This window comes from Cnephaeus nilssonii, assembly GCF_951640355.1.
Source record: "Cnephaeus nilssonii genome assembly, chromosome: 16".
NCBI lineage: Eukaryota > Metazoa > Chordata > Mammalia > Chiroptera > Vespertilionidae > Cnephaeus > Cnephaeus nilssonii.
Window position 1 is genome coordinate 19,685,550 of NC_137087.1, and position 24,504 is coordinate 19,710,053.

General features: G+C 53.2%; 1 protein-coding gene across 1 annotated transcript in view; it reads right to left on the reverse strand.

Moving 5' to 3' along the window:
• LOC307112525 (cadherin-23-like) overlaps positions 1–24,504 on the reverse strand; it is a gene marked incomplete at both ends in the record, with an annotated part of 282,465 nt that overhangs the window by 147,344 nt on the left and 110,617 nt on the right. Inside the window, 2 exons of the mRNA XM_079793252.1 lie at positions 5,524–5,652; positions 9,177–9,371. Coding sequence (XP_079649378.1) covers positions 5,524–5,652; positions 9,177–9,371 — 324 coding nt within the window. The remainder of the gene's footprint in view (positions 1–5,523; positions 5,653–9,176; positions 9,372–24,504) is intronic.

Consider the following 24,504-nt stretch of genomic DNA (forward strand, 5'->3'; position numbering starts at 1 on the left):
CTATAAGTGTATTCCTAGTATCACATGAGCTCACTCATCTAGGGGAAAAGAAGAACAACATAGACTGAAGAACAAGAACAGCATTGATCAGACTGTCAGACCTCAGAGGGAAGGTAGGGGAGGGTGGGGACAAGGGAGACAGATCAACCAAAGGACTTGTGTGCTTGCATATGAGCCTAACCAGTGATCACGGACAACAGGGGGATGGGGGCATGTGTGTGTGGGGGTTTGGGACGGGAAGGGGGAGGGTTGATGACAAATATGTGATACTTTAATCAATAAAGTAATAATAAAAAAAAGGAAACCTGGTACCCTTTGTCCCCAGACTTGCTGATCTGAAGACAGACTCTTTGATGTAACGTTTGTTAACAGCCCAGACCCGGAGCAGTGGGAGGCCGTTTGGAAAGCCCTGCATTAGACTTGAAGGGTCTACACCAACGCTTCCCCACACCACCCTACAGGGAGCTCCTTTCTGGAGTCTGTCCTTCCAGGGGTCACCCCTCACTTAGGAGAGGCCTGGATTTGTCCCCAGGAGGAAGCCCTGAGGGTGTAGGACTCTGGCAAAGGCTCCAGCTGCCAGGACAGGCTTTTTGGACTTGGGGACAGCTCCCTTTTTACAGCCTCATCTGGCCTGGGCCACACACATGTTCTGGCCTGAGGGTCCCGGGGCCGCGCCTGGTCTGCTGAGGGACTGTGGGGCTTGGGGGTGGGCACTGCTGGCCTGTGCAAAGAGGAGACTTAGTGGCCGAAGCACCCTCAGTCCTCATAGCTGTGCGTGGACCTTCCCTGAGTGCGCTCCTGCACTGGGCGCCTGGCAACCTCCTGGGGGGCAGGGCTCAGAGGGGTCTAGCAGGCAACCCAGCACCGGGCGACAAGGAGGCTGGCTCCGCAGGAAGAGCCACACCTGAGCTTCTACAGAGTCAGATCTAAAAGGCTCCCGACAAAGTTTGGGATTTCATCTCTTTTTGGGTAACTAAATCCATTTTTAATAAAACTCTGAGCTTTTAATACAAGTGCAGCCACAAGGACTGGCAATGTTATGAGAAGGAATTAACAGGGAGGAAAGGGGGCTCTTGGGAACCCACGGATCTTGTTTCAGATTATATTTTCAATATACTGAAACTTATTTCCAAAGACGAGGAGACGGAGAAGGAGGCCTCCGCCTGACCCGGAGCTGGGCCCCTCACTGGGGGTGCACCAAGGAGAGCAGGTGGGCAGGCTCAGGAGGGCTGGAGGTGGGGCTCACCCTGACATGGGCGTCTTCTCCTTACAGGAACCCACGTTGGGAGGCCCCCAGCAAGGCTGAAGGTACATGGGCCTGTGGAGTCCCAACTCCTTGTGGTGGGAAGAGCAGTACAGCAAGAGGGTTAAGGTTTAACTCTGTTGCCAGACTGCCTGGGCTTGAATCCTTTGAGTTACTTTACCTCTCGCTGCCTTGTTCTCCCCATCTGTAAAATGGGTATAATACCAGTTCCCACCCCTCAGCAGCTGACACATGTAAGGCAACTTGGAAGAGGGCCTGGTCCACAGCAAATGCTAGAAAAGTGCCTGCCATTCACTGGGGCCCAGAACCGCTGTGAGCATCCTATGCAAGCGGAGGTGCTCTTCCCTGAATGCATGTGCCATTCCAAACAATGTTAGCAAATGCAGACTCCCCAGCACCCTACACTAGTAATCCCACCCTAGAGGTAAGGCGTTTTCTGAGGGAGCACCTACTATGTGCCAAGCACGATGCTGGGCACCCAACACAGGCTCTCTCACTTTTCCTCACAGCCTCCACAGTCAGGGAACGGGCTCTGAGGGCCAGGGATTGCTTGAAGTCACAGGTGGGTGAGCATGCCTGGGGCATGGAGGGCAGTGTTGGGGTGGGCCTGGGTGGGTGTGCCAAGGCAAGGGGTGGGTGAGGCCTGAGAGGCAGCCTCATTCACCCACCCATGAGGCTTGCTACCAGTAGGGTCATCAGGGCAAAGGCCAGGAAAGCTGAGACTTCTCCAAGAAGGAACGTGGCTTTCCTGCTCTCTGAGGCCTGCCTCCTTCCAGAGACGCTGGCCAGGGGGCAGCTGAAGCCAGCACCCGAGCTCTGCCTGCCTCCATCCTGGTCTACCTCCCCCGTTTCCCCCTCTCCCCTCCCCCTATTTCACGATAGGATTAAGGACCTGGAAGGGGGAGTCTCTCAGGAGGGGGAGGTGCCCTTGGGGGGAGCCCGGTAGGGGCTGAGGGGACTTCCGACAAGAGCTGCCACAGCAGATTCTGAGGCAGAAAATCCTATTTCTCAGTTCTTAATTCCAGTCAATTCCAGTCAAAGGGCTGATAGGCATCGGCCGGCAGTAATTTGTGCAGTTTATCCTCTCTTTTCACCTTCTATCGGTCCTTCACTGACGGGCAGGCTGACATGCCGCTGCTCGAGTGAGGAAATTAAAATTTGATGCAATAATCCCAAATAAGAAGGATTTTATTAGGTAATATATACACTTTAGATGAGGCATGCCGGCCTGATACTGTGATAGAGAGAGGCATACATGCTGGGAGCCGCAGATAAAGCGGGAGAGTGGGCCAGGGTCCGAATGGAGGCCCTGGCCAGCAGAGGTGAGGCTGGGAATGGGGACGCCTGGGTCCCCCACCCGGGAGGCTGAGCAGGCCGTGGTGCTCCTCAGCCCTGGCCGGGACTGGGGTGTTCTGCGTTCAATCCGGGCTCCACACTGTAAAGGGACATGGAGGGCCTGGATCAAGGCACAGAAACCAATTAGAAGCCTGGAAAATCAGGCTCGGGTGCGTGGGAATCGGCCTATCGCAGAACAGCCGTGCAGGAGTGCTGGGCGCTGGAGAGCTCCTTCCACGTGGGGGACAGGGAGGAGAGGCAGAGGTGTGGACGCAGAGATGGCTCTGTGGCACTCGGGAGCAGGGAGAGCCCCCAGCCCCCAGCTCGGTAAGAAAGGAAGGCTTCCGTGTCCTCGTGGGGACAAAGGGACAGCCCAGCAAGGCAGAGAGATCTCCAGATGCCTGCGCCTGAGAGAGCACACATCAGATGTTAAGAAACCAAGCATCAGGAGAGAGGCGCTCAGGGGAGTAGGTGTCCCTGTTTGAGGGTCACCCTAGCAGGGGCCTGTGGGATTATCTGCGAGAGGAGAGGGTGTGGCTTAGCGCAGGGCCCCGCACACAGGAAGGGCTTAATGAACATCTAGTGTATTAATGAAAGTGTGAGACATAGACTGAATAAATGGATAAACTCAGAAATCTGCGGATCTGAAACAATTAAATTACTTGGCTATGATAAAGGGATGACAGAAAAACACACACTGAAGGGTCTCAGAGGACCCACATTGTCCGCACCCTTCTTACTGACTATCGGGACTCTGAGCTGAAGCTGAGGATGGGACCCCCAGCCCAGTCCAACTTCTATACTGAGGACTGGCTGGCTCATAGCCACCGGGACTGAACGCCTGCAATGCTGGTGCTTGCTAGGTGCTCTACCCAAGAGTGCTAACCCCTCAGGCGAGAGGCACTGTGGACATTATTGGCCCGTCTCCACGAGGAAGCAGTCTGGAGACTGGTGATGTGGCCAAGGCGAGTGCATGGCTGTGCAGGGACCTTCTCCAAGTTCCTCTGGCTGCCCAGCCACCATCACATCCTCACTTCAATCAACAAGTGGTTCTACCCACCTTCCCTGAATTGGGTCCTGGGCATGATGCCCTCGGAGACCCACAGGAAGCTGTGACAAGCTCCAGAGACTCAGGTATTTTGATCCCTGGGGGCTGTAACGTCACCCACTCACACATCAGTGAACATTACAGGAGTGACTATACTTCAGTGGTAAGTTAGGCAGCACAGGGAGTCAATTCTACCAGAGCTGAGGGGAGAGGGATGGCTACGTCTGTGGGCCAGTGAGGATGAAGCCAGGGGAAAAAAATTCTAACTAAGGTGGTCAGTGAGCTGAAAACCAACAGATGCATGGTCTTTAGCATGAGGGGTGATGACTGGGGTGAGAGGGCTTGTATGACCATTCGTTCATTCATTCACTCATTCATTCACTCCATAAACACTTCCTGAGCATCCATGCTGTGCGATGCCCATAGCAGACCCCAACCCTGCCGAGATACACTTTAAGTCCATCCGAGGAGCAGAGGGGGAGCAGGCTGTTTAGGATCATGAGAATTAAGACGGGGTGTCCGGGGCAGAGGGCAGGTGGAGGGCCTGCCTCCTGAAAGGTCAGGGAAAGCCCCCTGGGCTGAGAAGATGGGAGCTTAGCAAAAATGTTTTGGAGGAGACAGCCTTCAGGCTCAAACGCTGGAGCCTCTGCTGTCCGTGGACCACACGGAAGAGAAGGCTGTGGCGGAGGCATTGAGACACCCCCCTCTGCCCTCAAGGCAGCTTCAGACACCCTCTGCAGGAGGCCAAAAAGTGTCTTGTTTGTTGGCTCCTTCGGTCCATACCTGGGCCCAAGAAGGAAGTGGCTACCCCTGCAGAGCCAGAGGCTGAAGCACAGTGCGATCGTCGGGACAGACCGAGTCTCCAAACTGCAGGTCAGGCTGCCTGGCCTGTGGTGGCCCAGGGGCGCGGTCCACAGCCTGGTCAAGGGAAGCCCGCCTCTCGCGTGCCCGATGCCGAGAGCCTGTGTGGATGTGCAGGCGGGGCCCTGAGCACCCACTTGTCTGTCCTTCCTCTCAGCCCACCGAGTCCTCTCCAAAGGAAGGGCACGCTTTCCTTTCCACAGGAGCTGCTCCCCACGCTGCACGGCCAGGGGAGTCGTCTGCCCGGAGGAGCTGCCTTTTTCTGATCCATCGGCCCACCGCGGCGATCTTATCCCAGTTTGCACAAAAGCACAGATGGCCACCAGGCGAGGGGTGCTGTCACTGCTCGCCTGGCCCACAGCTGAGCGGGCACAGGCATGTGTTTCGTTCTTAAAGACACCCGGTCACAGTGGACTGAACCAGAGGAGGACACATGGCCCCAGGGCAGCCAATCTACAGGCTGATCTATGGTGATCTATGACCTTATGACAGGGCACAAAATCCTGAGCACAGCTAATCAGGTGTCTCTCCTGAAATCCTGGGCTTGAGAAACCTACAGCCTGAGCCGCTGGGAGGGGCAGCTGGAGCAGCGAGCTCTCGGGGGAGAACCACGTCTGAAGGGCCTGCGAGCAGAGGGCACGCTGCCGCCATCTTGGCGCAGTGTCCGTTGGCAAGAGAAGTAGATGGACCTATTGGCCTGGAGAGATAAGACTGAGCCACACGGATGTTTCCCTGAGCCTGGCTGAGTCCAAATCTGCTCTCCAGCGCAGGCTGGATTTTCCAAAGGTGTCCCATCACCCACATACATCTTTCTGCATTGCCCCCCTTCACTTGCCCTAGCAAGTCTTTGTTCTTTGCCACTCAGAGCCCCCTGGGGATGAAGTGAGGTGGGGTGTTGTGTGAAGAGGGAGTTGGGTTTTCTCTGTGCCAGGACACCCGTTCCTGCCGCTCGTAGGGATTGGGGGAAGCAGGAAAGCCAAGGAGGACCCTGCCCCACAGGGCAGGGAGGTCTTACCGGAGGAGAGTGCTCATAGATGTTGGTGCTGTAGGGCAGGTTGATGAAGATGGGGTCCATGTCCTGGACATCTGTGATGATGATGGCCAAGTTGGCCAGGGTGGACAGAGGCCTGGTCTTGTCTTGATCCTAAGAAGACAAAAATACACAGCCTTAGTCTTAGTGATGTTGTGGACAGGCACACATGCACACAACACACACATGTGCACACAGGACATTCATATACACAAACATGTGTGCACACATGTGCTCCTGCACTCCCCCAGGTATGTGGAAGTTCAAGAACTCAAGAACCCACACGGACCTCTGACCTGTGCAGGGAAACGCAAACAGCACCCCAGAGCCCAGTGAAAGGTGGTTAACCAATGCCACAAACAGGCTGGTGCAGAACCCGGTCTCCTGCCCTCTGCCCAGCCTGGGCCTGCCCACCGGATATCTGGTGGGTGGGGCGACTGGCTTGGGATTCAGCCAGGGGGCCGCTGCCCCTTTCCATGCCCACTTTCTGCCCCCTTTCATCCCCGAGCATCAACATCAAGGGAATGACTAGGATGGGGTTCTTAGAAGAAAGGCCCTTGGACCCCAGAGGGGCTGCTCTGGGACCTGCGCCCCTGCTCTGCATTCTGGTTTACTGATCAAGTTGTGTTTCCAGTGGAACCAGTAGGGGGAGCTCCAGGGCCTGTGACATTGGGGGACTCCAGGAAGGAATCCCGAGAGGTCACAGGCCATCCCCCTCAGCCAGACAGGCAATGTTGATACCCTCCTAGTTAGCTGGAAATGTAGTCCTGTGAAAGCTCACCAAGAAAGAAATCCTGAAACCCCTATTTCATTACCCTAAAATACAAGCCCACTTAAATAGCCCACTCCTGTTGAATAACAATAGTTAACAAGAACAGCAGCTGCACGCTGAACACAGATGATATACCTGGTACCAGGCGCTGTGCGGACACCGCATTTGCTTTTGTAGGTATCATGTGTGTACTAGTCAGATGCGTTTACAAAGACTCAGAAAGGTTATGTAACGTGTCCAGAGTCACACAGCTGGTGAGTGTGTACCCAGGACTCAATCTCAGGTTCTTTTGACATAAAAATCTGCCCTTAACTCTCTTGATGTGGGACCCTAACATACGCTCAGTCCCTGACTTGCTGGGTCACCCCCTCTTGGAGTCTCAGTTCCCTTTTCTGTGAGATGAAATGGCCTCTATGGACCCTTGGGCTTGTAAATTCTCTGGTCTGGGAATTGAGGAGCAACTGTCCTTGGCTTAGACTTGCCTTGGTTTGTCTGGGGTGACCTGATCACCCAAGGCATTCCCCCCATTAAAACCTAGTGCCTGCTCCTGCCCTCCACCGATTGAGCTGTGGAACCTTCAAGAAGGAAGGGCTGATTGTTTTAAGAGTCCTTCCTCAGGGGCAGCCAAGGAGAGAGTAGGGGGCCTTCAGGGATGAAGAGTGGGTGTAGCAATGGAGGGGAGAGTCTGGAGGCAGGAAGAGGTGGGCAGAGGGACCACGGGGAGACAGCTTCCCAGGCTCCAAGACCACGGTGTCCACAGCCTAGGCTTGGGGACTGCCCATGGTGAGAGCTCTCAGCCACGGACCTGAATGGCCACCAGCAGACACGGCCAGAGGAGGAGGCCTGGCAGGAGGGCCCTTGACCTCTTGGGCAGGGGCTGCCGGTGGTTCTGATCTGCCACTACCAGGCTTTTGTTGGCAGCTGGCTTTGTCCATCCTGGCACCTGCCCTCCCCATCCCACACTGTCCTGCTCCTGCCACAGATGCCCACGTCCAGCCCACACTGGACTCCGTGGCTGAAGAAAGGGAGTGGACACATCTGGCAGGGCAGGCACCTTCCCAGGCTGCCAGCTGTCACTCTGGGCCTTCAGCTCTCACGTTTGGCCACCCTGGTACCCACCCAGTGGTGGCTGGAACCCACACTGCTCCCTGCAATGCCACATAGAAGAATCTCCTGGGGAAATGCCCAGCAGCCACGGGCACAGCACCAGCCCTGAGAGGGACCTGCGAATGGGAGGTGGCACGGGGGTGTGGGGTGGAGGGAGCCCTCAGTACCAAAGGGAGTCCTGTGCCCCTCCTGCTCTCCCACGTCAAGGCCTGATTGCTGGGACATTAGCAGCAATTTAACTGTATTCACCATCCCAGCTTGAGAGGCCCCGCCACCCAGACTCACGCCTGTGCCCAGCTCCGTTCTCTCCCCCACCTGCACAAAGCCATTTATACGGTGAAGGGAAATGATCGCGTAAGGACAGGCTCATAGTGAGAAGAGAGCAAGCATCTGTGTGTTTCTGGGCCCAGGGGTGGACACATGGGGAGTGGCAGGAGGGGACCACCCATGTGTGGGTGCAAGGGAGTGCAGAAGGGTACAGGTCGGTGCAAAAAGCGGCTTTTGGCCTTGCTAGTGCCCCAACCCCGTAAGTCAGCTTTGCAAATATCGGCACACACCTCCTCCCTGGCAGCTAACACTTAACCGGGGAGAAGGAAAGGACGAGGGTGCTGTCTACAGTGGCCTCTCCAGGGGCCGCTGCATCTTGACCAAGCCTCGGGGAACCTCAGCTTTCAAAATCAGGCCCTCCCTCCATCCAGTGGGTCTTTCCAGAGATCTGGGCTCTGTGACCGGCCAAGTGGAGCCCCTCCGTGCTACTGACAGCGCCCTCCCCTCCCCCCCAGCAGCGACATAGATCCAGGGGCTAGATGCTGTGTGTCAGGCAAATGGGCCCTGGAGGGTCAAGAGGGACCCAGTAATTTGTTTCACTCTTGGCCTGAGTTTTGTAAAAAAATCTGCTCTCCTTGCTACCAGCTGAAGGCTCCAGCTGTCCCGGGAGGCGGTAGCCGGGGGCGGGAAAGAGGAGAGTGGAGGGTAGGACTATTTAGGGGATAGCATGCCTGTCCCCAAGGCCCTGGCAAACAGCTGGCGACAAAGGAAAATGACCGTGATGTTTTGGAGACTCCGACACTCTTGGTCGTGGGCACTGGACTGGGCGTCAGACAACCTGGTTTGGGGTTCTCATTCCTTCACTACTCCTCGGCTGTGAGTCTCAACAGCGTGAGCCACAAAGTGGGACAATTATTTCTCTCCCGCCCCCCTCTCCTGACGAACTCATCCTGGAACTCCCAGGGCCCAGCATGGTGCCTGGCACAGATGGGTGCTCCCGACTGTGTGAGTGTCATCACTCTAGTGAAGTGGCCAGGACCCCTCTGTCTCCGGTGTGTTGGGACACAGGTGTCGGGACACAGCTGGGGTCACACCTCTGCCCTGTGTCCCACAGAGTGAGAGGTCACCCTGCACCATGAATGCCCTGTGGGATTACCAGTGCAGATGCTGGAGCCCCGCTGCCGGCTGACTGCGGACAAGCCACTGAATGGCTTCGGTGCCTCAGTTTCCTCATCTGTAAACTGGGTATCTTTATAATGCTTACGACACAGGGCTCTTGTGAGGTTTAGTGAAGACAATCCATTGAGTGCTCAGCACAGTACAAGGGACACAGCATGGACCCTCAGCAACATACGCTGCCATGACGATAACCATCACCAACATCACTATTCCAGAGCCTGGAGCAGCAGGGCTCTAGGATGATGCTCTGTCACCCCCTTCACGGCTGGGGAGAGGCCATGTCTGGTTGTGGGGCCCCGGCACGGCCACTCACCGTGGCGTTGACGGTGAGCTGGTAGGCCTGCGTGGTCTCGTAGTCCAGCTCCTGGATCACCGTGACGATGCCGCGGGCACTGTCGATGGCGAAGAACGGGGAGGGGGGCTGGAAGGAGTAGAGGACGCTGCCCCCGGCACCCAGGTCGGGGTCTGTGGCGTTCACGATGAAGATGGGCGTCCCCACGGGTGTGTCCTGGGGGGAAAGCAAAGCAAACAAAAGGGTGAGTGGAGCTCGGAGCAGCTGCCTCCATCGGAGAATATTCCCCCAAAGCCCATTAGCCACGGCCCTCCAGCCACCAGACCCGCGCCTTGTCGTTTTTATTCTAGGAGGGTTCAGAGGCATTTAAAATGCAGTATCTCTTTTTCCCCCTTTTTTTGATAGCCTCCTGGTGGCTGTAACAGCGCCAGTTCCAAAGACGATCTGCTCATCCTGGAGTTCTGGATGAGAGCCTTGCGGTCCCCAACCCCTGCTTCTGGCCAGTTTCGCTTCCTCTGTTGAGTGCACCCCGGCTGCCCAGGCCTCGGGTTCAGAGCCCGCGTGTCGGGAGGTTTCAAGGGCAGGGGGTGGGGAGGTGTGTGCTACGGGCACGTGGCGGGGCCCTGGGGGCTTTGCCTGGCACCACAGAGGTTACCCGGCTTGCCCTGGGGTGGGGCACACACCTGCCACCCCTGGGCCGTGGCAGCCTGCCATCAGAGGGGCCCACAGGCCTGCTCAAATGTCACCACGTCCTGGGAGTCCCCACGTCCTGGGAGCCTTCTGTGGCTCCCTCTGCCATTCAGAGTGTGGAGACGCCTGCCCCTCTCTGACTTGGGGTTTCTGGTTAAATGCAACTTCCTCTCGGAGACTTTCCAGACCCCTAAGGCAGGGCAGCCCCACTCGGTCCCACCCGGGCCACTGTTTATACTCAGGGTCCCACAGCACCCTGGGATTCTCCGCCCCCACACTTCTATCATTCACAGTGAGTGTCTGTTTTCCCTCAGAGCCCATGTGCTCTACGAAAGCCACGGGGCATTGCCTTGCCTAGCACAGTGCCGGGCATGCGTCAGATGTTCAGTCAATATCCCTTAGAATACGCGAAGGAGCCTCTAGGACAGCACTGAGCACGTGATGTTATGAGTATCTGTTTGCACCAACTGTCGGCTTTCATCACTGCAGTGCCCGCCACAAGGCGTGGCTGGTAAGCCGTGCCTGCTAACTGTTGGGTGAGTTAATTTATTCATAATTTAGTGAGCTCTGGACACATCCGAGGACAGGCAGCCTAATGAGGCCCTTCACAGAGACAAAAAGGGAAAAGTCTCTGCTCCCGCTCAATGATTGCATAGACCAGGCTCCGTGCTGGGGACTGCACCTGTCAGCTCTGCGGACAAGTGGCTTTCGAGGCGGTAGCCACTATCCTGTTTTTGAAAAGAAGCTGAGGTCTGGAGAGGTTAGGTCATTTGCCCGGGGCAGAAGAGCTGGGCAGTGGGAGGCCTTGCGTCCAGGTCTCGCCCGTGATCTCAAGCCCGAAACGAAACACTTCTCTAAAATACTGCTGGCAGTTCCTTCCCTGAGGCTTCCGTGTGGTGCCCAGGTCACTGCCAGCGCGGTGGCGCCTCCCAGACAGGAGGGTGGGACTGGCTGTAAGTAAGCTCCCCGAGGGTGGACACCATGCTTCTGGTCCTCTGCGCTCTGTTCACACTGCGACAGCGACTGGGTCCCTTCCGACACCGGCAGGCTCTTTTCAAGAAGAGCATCCACATCCGGCCCCTCTCCGTGCGGCCGGCCGTGACCTGGGCCCTGCGTCACTGCTGTGAGCAGCTTCTTTCTTTGGGGACCAGGCTTGGCCATGCGAACAGCCCTTCCCAGGACCACCTGCTTGAGACAAGGGTGTCCTTAATACGGTCTCTAGTCAGGCTGGAAAGGGCCCCGGGGGGAAAGCCATGGCGTGGCCACTGTTTCTAACCGACGATCCTTTCCATCACCAGGCAAGAGTCAGGCTCCATGGCCAGGCTCAGCACCGGTCCTTCCCCCCCAGCACTGAGGACAGAGGCAGCCAGGGAGGCCCTCTCCTCACAACACCCAGGACTCCCCAGCGCCCGGTGCGCAGAATGCAGGCCCTCGCGGTCTGGACCTGCCTCCTTCACACTTTATTTCCTGGCAGGAATGGCTTCTCGCCCTTTTCGCTAAGATCATGTGTAGCATCTTATCAGTTTAATAGTTCCTGGCAGGTAGAGTTTGTACTTCTCAAACCCAGCAGGCTCCCTCACACGCCTGGGTGTCTGAACCTGCTTTCTCTTTGCTAGGTCTGCCCTACCCAGCTCCGTGGCTTGGAAAACAGATGCGCTCCTTCCCTCAAAAATAGAATCGAGTGTGCAAGGAGGCAGAGCGGACAAGTGCTGGGATTTCAGGGATGGACAGACTTCGGTTGGAACCCGAGCCCTGCCGAGTGTCTCTGGGCTAGTTTCTTCATGTCTCTGACCCCCAGTCCCCTCTCTGTACACTGAGGTTAGTAATATCCCATAGGGTTAGTATGAAGAGTACAGGAAGTCATGAGTGTAGACTTCCCAGCATATAATAAGCGCTTCGAAGATGGCAGTTGTGGTCTTATTGCCTGAACACCATCTAGAGGACTGCGGACAAGAGCACCTTCAAGGGTAGGGCAGGGAGGTGTCCAGCACTATGAATTTTAATGATACTGCGCTGAGCATTCCTTGTCTGCACCCCCCAGACCCACTGAGTACCCTCTTCTGCCTCCCCCTCCCGCTCCATTTGCCCACGCCACAGTGACCTAACTGCATCTCCAGGCTCCCTTGCTGGCTAGCTTCTGCCAATGCGGGGGGAGGGGTGCTGGTAGGAGCTCAGAGTTTGGGGAGGTGCCAAGAAGAGAAACAGTTTGGGGTGTTACTTCCCCACTCCCCCCAGCTCCAGCCCCGCAGCCCCCCCTTCCTGGCCCCAGCTGTTGGTGGCCTCTGGCAGCACTCTGCCCTTCCCTCCCCCATTCGGCCCCAGGGTTAGTAAGAGCTTCCCTCTGCAGCTAAGTCTCTGGTACCTTAGCATCTCTTAGTGGCCCTTAGCCACATCCGCTCTTCCCCTGAGCCCCCAGCTGCAGTCTCTTCACTGAAATGCCTTTATTGGAACTATTTGGAATGAACTCTTCCCTGGGGGACCCTGATGGGACACTTCTGACACGCCCCCCACACAGAGCCACCGCCCAGAGGAGAGGGACGGCTCCCACTCGAGAGAGAATGTCAGCTGTCCAGCCTGCTGCCTCGGGGAGGAGAGGACATTTCACCTGGCCGGCCGGCCGGCGTGGTCTCTTCGCAGGGTCTGTGGGATCGGATCAGGAGATTTAAGAGCAAGAGCCAAGAAGACAGAGGAGAAAAAGAAGGGATGGTCCTGTGTCTGACCTTCTTGGCTTTTATGTCTCATGCCCTGCAGTGGAACCCATTTAATTCCTGCATAACTTAGAGAAGGTTTTAAATAGGCCTGGCAAAGAGCCATCCGTGTTCTTAGAAGGGACGAGCCACTGGAGAGAAGAGAATGCTGACTTCCTGCATTTCAGGTCCCGGGCGCCATGCTCTGCTAGGGAAATGAGGTGTGAGGGGACAGTCATCCATCAGCAGGTGCGCCGCGGGCCCCTCCGAGCACCCAGCTGCTGCTCCCTGGCCATGTGCAGATGTGCTCACAGGCCCACGCAAGCACATTTCCTCGGTGGCGCCAGGTGTGTCCGGGGTTCCAGGTACCCCGCAGGCAGTGAAACTTGGTGGCTCAGAGCGTGGACTCCAAGTCTGAGTCCCAGCCTTTCCACTTACTTGCTGGAGCCCTCAGACGTACACTGAGTGGCCAGATTATTATGATCTCTGAACGCATAATAATCTGGCCACTCAGTGTATATCCTATATAATAAAACGCTAATATGCAAATTGTTCCCTCGACCAGGAGTTCGACCAGCAGGCAGGCCGGCCAACGCTCATGTCCCCTCCCCCTGGCCAGGCTGGCCAGACCCCACCCATGCACGAATTCATGCACTGGGGCTATATATATATTGAGTGGCCAGATTATTATGTGTTCAGAGATCATAATAATCTGGCCACTCAGTGTAAGCTGTTAAAGTTACTCATTTGGCCTCAGTATCCTCACGTAAAGGAACATGTAAAAATAGAGCTGATAACAGTACCTACCGTACTGTAGGCTTGAGAGAAAGATTACATGAGAAAAAGGGGGAGGGAAGCTTGCTGAGCCAGGTTCACAACAATATTGAGCAATACTCCACAAATGGTCATTGTAATTATTATTATGGTAATAAAATACCATCACAGGCAGCCTGCGATGAGCCCTATTTAAGGGGGTATTAGAAACTGTAAACAGTCAATCTCTTCCTCATGAACTTAGACAAATAGGCATTTTGAAATTCAGAAAGAGAACATTTCTGTTGACTGCTTCACGGTTGCTGCAGACAGGGTCAGGGTGGGAGATCTTCTGGAGACCCTCTAACGTGGGTTTGGAGAGCCTGTGGGAGGAGGGGTGGGATCTGAGGCAGGGGTGGGCGGGGCACCTGGAGGCCAAGGAAGCTCCTGAACACAGAGGCCCGGCCTGACCAGGCCCCTCTCAGGGAAGGCTTGAATGTGAGAGCTGGAAGGAATCTTGGGGATTATCCTGGCCAGCCTCCCATTTTACAGATGGGAAAAGTGAGGGGATGTGCCTTGCACTGAGTCTCACAGGTGGGTAACAGCAGACCTGTGCCTGGAAATCAGGGCTTTGACTCATATGTAGTGTTGTTGTCACCTCCTCCAGAGACGCCAACCACTGCCTCCCACTCACCCTCCTTCCACGTAAAGATGCTCTTTACACCCACAGCTCTCTCTGCTGGAGGGGAGGGACCTAGGCAGCCATGTTTATACCAAGTGACTTCAGACCCAGGCCACATCGGCTTGGTCCAGGGGTGACCACCTGACTCTAACAGCCCAGTCAGATGGGGTGCTGGAAGTGAAATCTACTTTCTGGGGGGACCTGGAAAAGAAGATGCTTGCTATCTGGTGAGGGCTGGTGTGGGCACCGTGACAGGCTGAAGGCACGCAGAGGCCACAGGTTGCAGGTGGCAGGAAGCCATGGGCAAGCAGAGGAAGCCCATCTTGGAAAGAATGGAGCACAGTGAGGGAGAGAGACAGAGATGAGGGGCTCTGGGCGCCCCCTGCCTGGTCTTCATAGGCCCTGGCTGTGGTGCTGAGACCCGATCTATTCTGTCCTTCCTGTGTGGGTACCCGCTTTGCCCACACTGACTTCCATAGGTCTCCGCCCCTTACTCTCCCCAGGCCCCCAGAATGCATCCAGCCCCGGGCAAGGCGTCCGCATTCCTGCAGCTCTGCCCCAGGCTCTCCCTTATCCTCACCTGCTGGGACTTCCTCCCTTTCACGCCCAAGGCTGGGCCACAGAAAGCAAAGCTCTGGCCACAGAGCCTAGACTGTGGAGGGCACAGGAGGTAATAATGGGGGAAGAAGAAAGCAGCCTGGGTGAGTGAATGCTGGCTCCTTCTTCCTTTTAATTGTCTCTTTTAACATGCAAATTCACTCAGGTCCCTGCAATGACAATGACCTGTGGGGTGGCAGGGGTGGGCAGTGTTGAAGAGTGGGAATTTTTTAGCACTACTGAGGCCATGGACTATGCCCCAGATAGAATTGCCAGTGCTGACACTAGGCCAGGCCTTGAGATATGGTCTCATGGCCCCTTCCCAGCACGGAGGCCTTATGTCACAGAACACTGTCAGCTTTCTGAAGAACAGGATGACCCTGTGAATAACATGGTCGTCATTGGCATGACTCTGACGTTGCTTGGGAAAAACTGTTTTGTCTTGGGTTACTTGTTCTGCAAAAACCGGATGTGGTTAATGTGCTTAAAAGCGGTCCTACACAAAGGGTCGCTGCTGCTCTCTGGTGTCCCTGCGTGGAGAATGGCAGAGCAGTTGCCGGGTCGCTGGGCCGCCCGGCTAATAAAGGCTCCCTAAATTTTAATTTGGTCTGGGCTCCAGTGGTCATTCACTCGCATCCGCTCCACAACATTTGGAGATGCCCCAGCGAGATAACCAGCCTTTGACTGGTCCTGTGACCGGAGCCCACCGGGGTCCCCGGACTCTCCAACCCAGGGGGAGATCTCTGAGAGACGTTCCTCAGCCCCGGGACTGGTAGAGGTCGGAAACCCCGCCTGCTAAATTTCCTGATTGACTCTGATCGGAGCCACCTGGATCTGGTTCTTACCGGTAAGAAACTTGTTTCTGGTTCTGTTCTGTGGGCGCCCATCTGGGGTCTCTGGAAGGCTGGACGCAGCGCTACTTCCGAGACCAGATCCCGGTGCACGACGGTGCCCGGCGATCCTGTTGGTTGTCTTTGTCTTTGTTATTCTGTGTTATTGTGGCCTGTCTTTATCATTAGAATGGGTCAGTCTGCTTCATGTTCTGTCTGTACGCCCCTGCAATGTTTTTTGAAAAATTTTCAGGAATTCAAGCGGCGAGCGAATTACGGAGCTTCCGTTAATGATTTTGATTTACAGAAATTTTGTGAGCGGGAATGGCCAACTTTCCCATATCCCAGTGAGTGGAAGGGGGAGCTTGATCACCTTCCCTAGGTCAAAAACTCAGACTGTCTGGTGTATAAATGTAAGTGTGAGAGTATTTGTTATCTCTTTCTGTTGTTTAATTTGTTTAAAGATAGGGCGGACCTGCTTTGACGGAATGCAAAAGTCTTTAGCAGCTGCTGAGACACCTTTTTCTCAGAGTCTTTTGTTCTCCGTCAGAGAGGGAATCAGCCCACTTAGCTAATAAAAATTTCTGTCTATGTTTGTATAGGTAAGGGTTTCAGTTTGCTCTGATTTGTGAATTTGCTGTATTAAATTGAAGTTTTGGAATTCTAGGGTTAATTTGTGAAGGCTGCCAATCCAGAGAAGCAAGAGGGAACTTGTTGGGTTGAAATTTCTCTGGAGCAGGTGTAGAAAGGGTAGAGGCGGTAGAATTCACTCTCAGCCTGCTGAGATAGAGAAGCCCTAGGCTGGGGGACAGAGAATGTTTGGAGATATCAGAAGTGGTGAAGGTTGAGATCTTCTGGGGCCTTGGAGTAAAGAAGGAAAATCTAATTTGGTCTGGGCTCCAGTGGTCATTCACTCGCATCCGCTCCACAACAGGCAGGGGACAGCTTGATCATGGGCTTGGCACAATCAGCTGACAGGCCTGGAGAAGAGATGCCCCAGAGAGCCAAGCTCTGCCCACCTGGAGACCAGGAGACCGGGGAGAAAGTGCCTCTATGGTGTCTGGGCTTGAGGTTCAGGGTCTACAGGACCATCACTAGGGTGGGCCTGGGCCACGGAGGCGGGGCCAAAGGCACATTTCAGCTGGGGGTAGGGCTGCCCCATCCTAGGACAACTTCTCTCTGTGTGTTCATTATGGAAACTGCTGCTGGGCCCACCTTCTTGTGGAAATGGAGCAGCTGGGCTTTGGGGAACAGGCCCCATAGGGGTGATCACTCCTGCTTCTGAGGCAGGCCCCTCGGCCCGGCCCACGGCTCCGCCCCAGCTGCTTCCTGTGCTCCTTCCCCATGGCACCCGCCCAGTCCCTCCAGGCTTCTGGGCCACTTCAGTGGAAATCTCCCAAAATGCACTGCTCATGCCTCCTGGGAGCCAGGGCGTGTGTTTAGGCATGATCCCCTGCAAAACCCTTGCACCTGCTCAGCTGTCCCCCTCAGCAAGGGGCCCGCTGCAGGCGGGTGGCAGACAGGGCAGGCCCCTGCCTCTTCCAGGTCCCATTTAAGCTCCATGTCACTTCTGATGGACCTGTTGTAAATGGGCCACCCCGTGCAATTCACAGACAAATAAATCTTTTCGCTACTCCTGGGGTGACAAGGGAATAGACTCTGGGAAAGTTCTGCCGTGCAAGGGATCTTGTTCGTTAATAATAATGATAAATAGCTCACTTCTCACATGCAGTGTGAGGTACATTACATGCAGGCTTCTACAGAAGTGGCTTGGGTGCTGACTGGAACACGTGTGTGTGTGTGTGTGTGTGTGTGTGTGTGTGTGTGTGTGTGTGTGTGGCGGGGGGGTGGGGGGGACTGCAAGTGCACTGAGAGAGAGAGAGGGCCAGACAGAGAGAGAGAGGCAAAGAGGGAGGGTGGAGAAAACAGAGATGGAGAGAGTGTAAGGAGAGAGTGTAGAAAGCAGAAGGGGAGAGGAGGGGGAGGAAGAAGGGATGGCAACAGGGTGAGAGGGGCAGAACTGGGGGCCAAAGGGGAAGTGGTAATGAAGGGGAGAGAGTTTGTAGGCGAAAAGAGAAAGGAGGGAAGTTGAGGAGAAAGTGACTAACTTAAAGGGAAATAAGGAAATTACAGAGGCAAAGTTGAACAAAGGAAAAGAAGTGTAAAACTGACTCAGAAAAAGAAAGGAAGAGAGGAGGGAAAAAATGCAGCTATACCCTCTCATCTTCTCGGTATAACCACCCCTCCCCCCCCCCCCCCCCCACTAGATGTATTCTGTACTTTTGACCAAACCTCAGCAACAGTCCCACCATCTCCACTGTAGGTGCCATCTCTAAAGGCAATATTAATATTTATGAAATGCTGCTAGATGCCGCCAGTCTTTAATATCTTATTATAAAGCCTGTTATAGAATGCATTCGTAATAGATTCCTGACAGAGTTCTGACAGGGCGCGGGTGCCTCCGTGGACCCGAGCTACGAACAGACCCTCCTGGAACCTATCCTTGCTGCCCAGAGGCTGGGCTGCTGGGCTCTGAGGTGGGGGAGGGGAGGGGATCAACCCTCCAAGGTCAGCATTTTTATACATCTTATCTCATGACCTCATTTTTCCAGTTAGGGGAAATGGAAGCTCAGAGAAATGAAGCAACTTGTCCAAAGTCACACAGCTTATTGGTGCTGGAATCAGGATTCAAATTCAGCCCACCTCTGGGGACCCCAGAGATGAGGGTGGAGTGTGGGCTCAGGGTCCCTGTTCAAGTGGGGTTGGTCCATTCCCTTCCCTCTGTGGAAGGCTGGGGGCTACAGGTTGCCTGGATTAGAGAAGAAAGGGATTACGGGGAGCTTTGGCTCCCAAAAAATTTCAGAAGGAAGAGGGTAGCTCAGAATTTGCGCATTTCCCCTGGGGATCAGGAAATCCGCTCCCACTGTGACAAGAAGAATTAAAGTCAGAGGTAAAGGCCCTTCTGACAAGGGGGAGCCTGGGGCAAACGGGGGATACCTTTGGTTTCGCTGAGTGCCAAAGCAGGCACCTCCTCTCTGGAGACTCTGGAGGTGGGGCCCCCTGAGGGGCCGGGGGAGCGTGTCACCTCCACACGGGAAGTTTTAGAAGTTCTGGAACATTCTGGCTCACAGGGGAGGAGAAATGGAGTCCACGAAGATGTGGGCGGTATTTTTTCTTAACTAGGCGATAAGGTGTATGTGGGCACCAGCTGAGAAGAGGGTCCAAAGAGAGAAACAGTGCGGAAAAGAGAACCAGCAGAGGCAGGTACCCATGGCGCCTCCATGGATGTCTCAGGTGGCCCCATTCTGCTGGGGAGAGGGCACAGCCGTGTGTGCACAAACCCTCATGTACACACACGTGCTCCAACCTCTCTCTGTGGAGGAGCCAGGAAGAGATATCACAACATTCCTTCTTTCGACCAGAGTCTGCTCTCTCTCAGCTGATGTGTGCTGGGCTCTAAGTGGTGCTGGGTCTGCTCTGAGAGCCGAGGCAGGTCGCCAGGTGGAGGTGCCAGCTCCTGGGCCCACACACCCTGACTGGGCTGGAGCACCTCCCCAGCTGTTCCACATCTCCTTGGAGCCAGCTCAGCACTCTCCCAATCCAGTCCCTCCTCCTCTTCAGCTTCCAGCTGTGTACTGCCCCTCTGAACCCAGGAAGACATTCATCAAAGTGCTTACCTAATGCCCCCAGGACTTCCCGATGACTATGGCTGCCAGTGCTCTCACCTGCTGGAGCGATCTCACACTTGCCCTCTCTCTTGCCTCCCACTCTTCATCCGCCACAGGGCCTGTCCATTTTTCCTTCAACATTCCCCAAGTCATTCCCTTTCTCTTTGTCATTTACCTTGGCCACCTCTATAGTCCTAACACTGCCACTTGCACATAGAGGGCATTCAATGAATGTTTCTACAGAATCAGGACTTCCTGTTAAACATGGCAGATTGAGCACATCCATTTACTACTGTTTTTGTCCCAGCCCCTCACCAAATGACACCAAATGACAATATGGGAATTAAAAACGCAAAAATCCACTAGGGCAAAAAGAACAGGAGAAAAGATGACAGCAGATGAGAAATGTCAACAAAATCCTGGCAACGAAACAGATGGAACTGAAAACTCTTAGGAGAGAGGGGAAAGCCAATAGGCTGGGGTCTCAACACCCCAGAAAAGCTCAGGAACTGGAGACACCAGGTGACACTGAAAAATGAAGACTGGCTGCAGATCTTTAAGAATGTTAGATTCCCAGATGCCTTCCCCAACTCCTACAGGAGACAGGAAGTTTACTTTCTGGAGGGGATGAGTTAATCAGACTCTGGACTCAGACTGGAAGCTGGACAAGGCACAGAAAACAGGAGATTATGTGAAAATCTACATCTTCCTTTTCCTCCTAGCCATGATCAGTCCTCTTTAAAACAGTCTCATGAAAAGAGGAGATAGGAAAACTGGCCCAAAAGAGAACACAAGTATTAGCATGCTGGAACTCCCACAAAGAAAGAGCCAATTCTTCACCTAATCGTCCCACAATGAAGCCCACTGGTTAACAAGCAACCTCCCACCCTACCCTGCCCTAACACACACAGCGAGCTTCCAGGCAGCCAAATGTGGGCCCATTTTTAATATGAACAGACAACTAAAGGTCATGAATCATTTGAGAAGAACCTCTCAAAATGAAAGACAGTGGTGGTAGTGGGGAGATAGTAAAAAGGAATAACAATAATAAGTATCCTTAACATCCTTAGAGAGATAAGACATAGTATCTTTGAAATAAGAACATTCCAAGAGAAAAAAAAAAGGGGGCTATTAGAGATGAAAAACTCAACAGAAGAGTTGGAAGATAAATAAATTTCTCCATAAAGTAGAACAAATCTCAAAGAGATGGAAAATGAGGGGGGAAAGTAAGAAAATTAGAGAACCAGTTCAAAAAAACCCAATGCCCAACTAATAGAGATTCCATAGAAAGGAAACAGAGCAAATGAAGGGAAGGAAATTAGCCAAGAAGTAAGGGAAGGAACTCTCCCAGATCTGAAGGACATTTCCAGGTCAAAAAAGACCACTATTTATTCAGAAGAGAGACCCACAGAGCGAAACTATGAAGTGTCAAAGCACTAAGTATTTCTTTTTTTAATTCCAAAGACTTTCAGAGAGAAAACAAAAGACTATGTTCAAAGGATCAGGAATCAAAATGGCATCAAAGTTCTTAACTGTTACATTATAGACTATCAAACAATAGAAAAATTCACATTATGAGGAAAACTATTTTCATTTTAGAATTCTATACCCAGCCAAACTATCACCAAAAAAACCAGTGTAGAATAAACACATTTTAAAAAAAAGTAAAAAAAAAATGTTTCCATTAATCTTTTTTCAGGAAATTACTGAAGGGTGTATTCCATCAAAATGAGGGTGTAAACTAAGAAAGAGGAAAACGTGGGACCCATGAACAGGGGACCTAACATAGGAGACAAAGAAACTGTCAGGGTGATTTCCCCTTTCCCCTATGATCACCCACATCAGGCTTCTTTAGCCATTCAGCCTCCAGAACAGCACGCAAGCCAGAGCACAGCCCATTTGGATTGGAGCAGAAGGGTGGATACTCCAGGGCAAATGTTGCCAAGAAAAATACAAACTGAATTTAAAAATCAATGTACTTTTAATATACCGAGAGGAGGTATTTAATTACATGAGAATATTTGGGGATGAGTGATAGTAGGTTCATAGAACACTAAGCAAACAAACAAAAGAGAATTATTGATTCTAGAGAAAACAACAAAAAAAGGAAATATAATTACAGTATACTATGTGGCTCAGCGGTGAATATTTACATAATCATAAAGATACATACACTAAATGCTGTTTGAGCTAAAAGGAAGGATGTAATTATGTTGAGAGAATGGGTGAAGCACACTAAGAAAGGTGTGTGTGTGTAGCAAAGATGAGGTAGAGGTTGGTGTTAAAGTGTAATTCCCATTCTTCATAGCTGCAAGTCAATAGATAATGTCCAACAATGAAAAATGTGTAAGTGTGTAATTTGGAAATAAAAAGGTAACTATCAGAAATTAACAAGTTCGTCTTGGTGGGAATCAGGAGTGGGAAAGAATGAGGCAGGGCACTGCTGTTTTTATTATAAGCCTAGCTTTACTTTTTTACTTTTAAACTCATGCATATATGACTTTGATAAAAATTGAAAAAAAAATGCATCGCTACAGCTGGACAACTGAAGTGGCCTCCCTCTTTAAGCCTTGACCCTGCAATTGACCCTGGAAAGTCACTGCCCTAAAGCACTGATCTCCCATCTTATTTTTCTCCTCAAACACTATCACTGGCTCCTCTTTGACCTCCAAGGCAGTCTCCTGGACCTTAAACATCAGCGCAGTCTGATCAAAGCCTTCCTCTCCAAACTCATCATTCCTCTTTGCCCCACCGAGACCCTCTGTTTCTGTTGGACTGTTCTACGTAGCAGCCCCCGGAGTGTGGGCCCACCTCTAGGCTTTTGCGCATGCTGCTTCCGTCTTCTCCAATGAATCTCCTCTCCTATTTCCCCTGGAGAGCAGGTGTCATCAGCCAGGATAAGGGACTGGCACTCCCTCCCTCCCCAGAAGAGTCTGTTGGCTCCCCCAGGTTTCTAGACACACATGTCGAGGCTCGGGTTGAGACACCCTCTCCCTGACCCACACACGGCTCTGGTCTTTATTCAGATGAGATAGGTATGCAGGGCTGGGAGGAGCCTCACTGAAGTTACCTCTGGGGACTCTCTCAATCTCGGAAGCTTGATTTTCAAAGCCAAGTGTGACACCCAAGTATAAAATGGCCCAGCTCCTTCTTATTTGGGGATTAAGGAGATCCTAGGCAATTTTCCTCACCCCCAACTGCAGCACCCCCAGCCCAGCCCAGTGACCTTCCTGCAGAATGATAGTTCCAAGGTTGCCCCCTCAGTGCCACCTCCCATTAGCACCCACATTCCAGGGCTGTCAAGCACATGCCCTCCTCCAGGCATCCTCTCCACCTGCTCACTTGCTCACTCGCAGGAGCTGAGGGAGGGACCACTGGATAGTGCACAGCTGGCAGACCAGCCCTGCAGCTGGCTGAAGGCCACAGGCAGAGAGAAGGGGCAGGAAGGGCAGTGATGGTGGAGCAGCCCTGATGACCATGCTGGCCCCGGTCCCCATGACATGATGCTTTCAACATCAGGCAGTCCCACCCCTCCCTCAGGGCTGGGTTCCGCGCCCTCCGTATGGCCCCTCGTGGGAGGAGTAAGCAGAGTGGAGGCCTGAATCCAGACCTCAGCTGTTCAGTCTTACCCTCCCACCCTTCCCCTACTTGAAAGGTTAGTCTGATTGGCTCCTGGGACCCTTCTCCTCCACCCGCCAGAAGGGACTTGGAGACCTGCTTCTGGATCGATCCATTCGGTGGTGATTACCCACCATGCACATTGGCCTGATAGGAAAAAACCCAGAAACAACTGTCCTGAAATGCTGGGCCACATACTGACTCTTCAATATCAATCTGTGTGGCTCCCTTCTCTGTTGCTACCAAGCATCAGTGCAAATGTCAGGTGCTTCCGTTTCCCCATCCAGGAAACATGTATAGCAATTGCTGCACTGCCTTCCACCCAGAGCCGTGGGGGAGATAAAAGGCATTGATGGTGGAAAAGCACTTTAAAAACTCAAACAAAAATTGCCACCTCCTGCAGGGGCAGAATAATCTAAAAGAAAAAACTAGGAAAAGATATGGTGTGACCTATAGAAGGGTTCTCCGTAAAAAGCTTCCCCTAAATCCAGAACCTGAGTCCAGGCAGAAGCCGGGTTCAGCTGACGCATGGGGTGGTCTTGAGACTTGATAGGTTCTGGAAAGTGGCAACCAATAGATGCGTTGGGTCTCCTGGAATTTTGTACAAATAAGAAAGGGCTTCTGGATATGGGGTAATAACTTACATGCACGAGGACCTCCTATGTGTCAGGCCCCATTTTAAGCACTTTCCATGCAAGATCTTGTACTATCCTCATGGCAGCCTGAAGCAGACACTATTTCTTCCTCTCCTCATTTTCCAGATTCCAAGGCCCACGCTCTAAACCACCATGTCACGCTGTTCTCAGTGATGAGTGAGCAAAGCGGACCAGTCCAGGAGGCAGGGGGATGGCCAAAATGACCTTGAGAAATCGGGATCCTGTCATTCTGGCTAAGTGCCAGATCCTACTAATGACATGTAAGGGGGTGGCCACAGAATGACTTAGGCCATCCAGAGGTTCCAGGGCCAGAAGATGACAGGTGTCAGGTGTCACCAGGAAGGTGCTGCGAGTGGGTAGCATTTAGTGTATCTTTCATCCATCCATCCCAAACATGTTCATGGAGCAACACGGTATGGGACTGCTGACCACATGCCCCCTCCTTACCTTCCCAACAGAAAATTAGTCATGGGCAATTACAAGTGGTTATTTATGGGGAGGAAAACAGATACAATGAAGGGAGGCTTTGAGGGGAGCAAAGGCCTGAGGGAATTTGCAGTTTGAGTCTCCGCTCCACCCCTATTTGCTGTGTGACTTTAGTTAGGCAAGTTAGACAGCCGCTCTCAGCCTCAGTTTCCTTATAGTGAGATGGGCATACTAAGAACACCTGCCTCATGGGGTTATTGTGATGCTTATAGGAGATAACACATGGCAAATGCTTGGGGCATAATACATCTTAGGTTCTGTCATATTGTGTCGCCTCCAGGAGCAGGTGTAAACGTCTATAAACTGCAAAGTACTTTGCAAATGCCACTTCCGGTGGGGAGGGCTGGAGGGGAGGGGTGCCTCTGAAGGCTGAGGACCTTGCTCTGCTCTCAGCAGAGATAAAAGGCTGGGTAAAAGGCCAGGGTGGGTTGGGCAGGGGAACCCTCCGTGTGGCGTGTACCCCATCTCTGTCCCACGGGAGCCCACACTGGGTATACAGCATCTAAAGCTGCCGTGAGCTCTCTGTGCACAGCTCCATGGCTCATAAATGGGGCTCCACCTCCCAACCCCCAAATTCATTCCCCCACATGATGATGAATCATGTTAAACAAAATGAATATGCAAATCTCCTTAGGGCGGGTCTTACATCTATGGGAACTGAGACTAATAAATGGATTCTGAA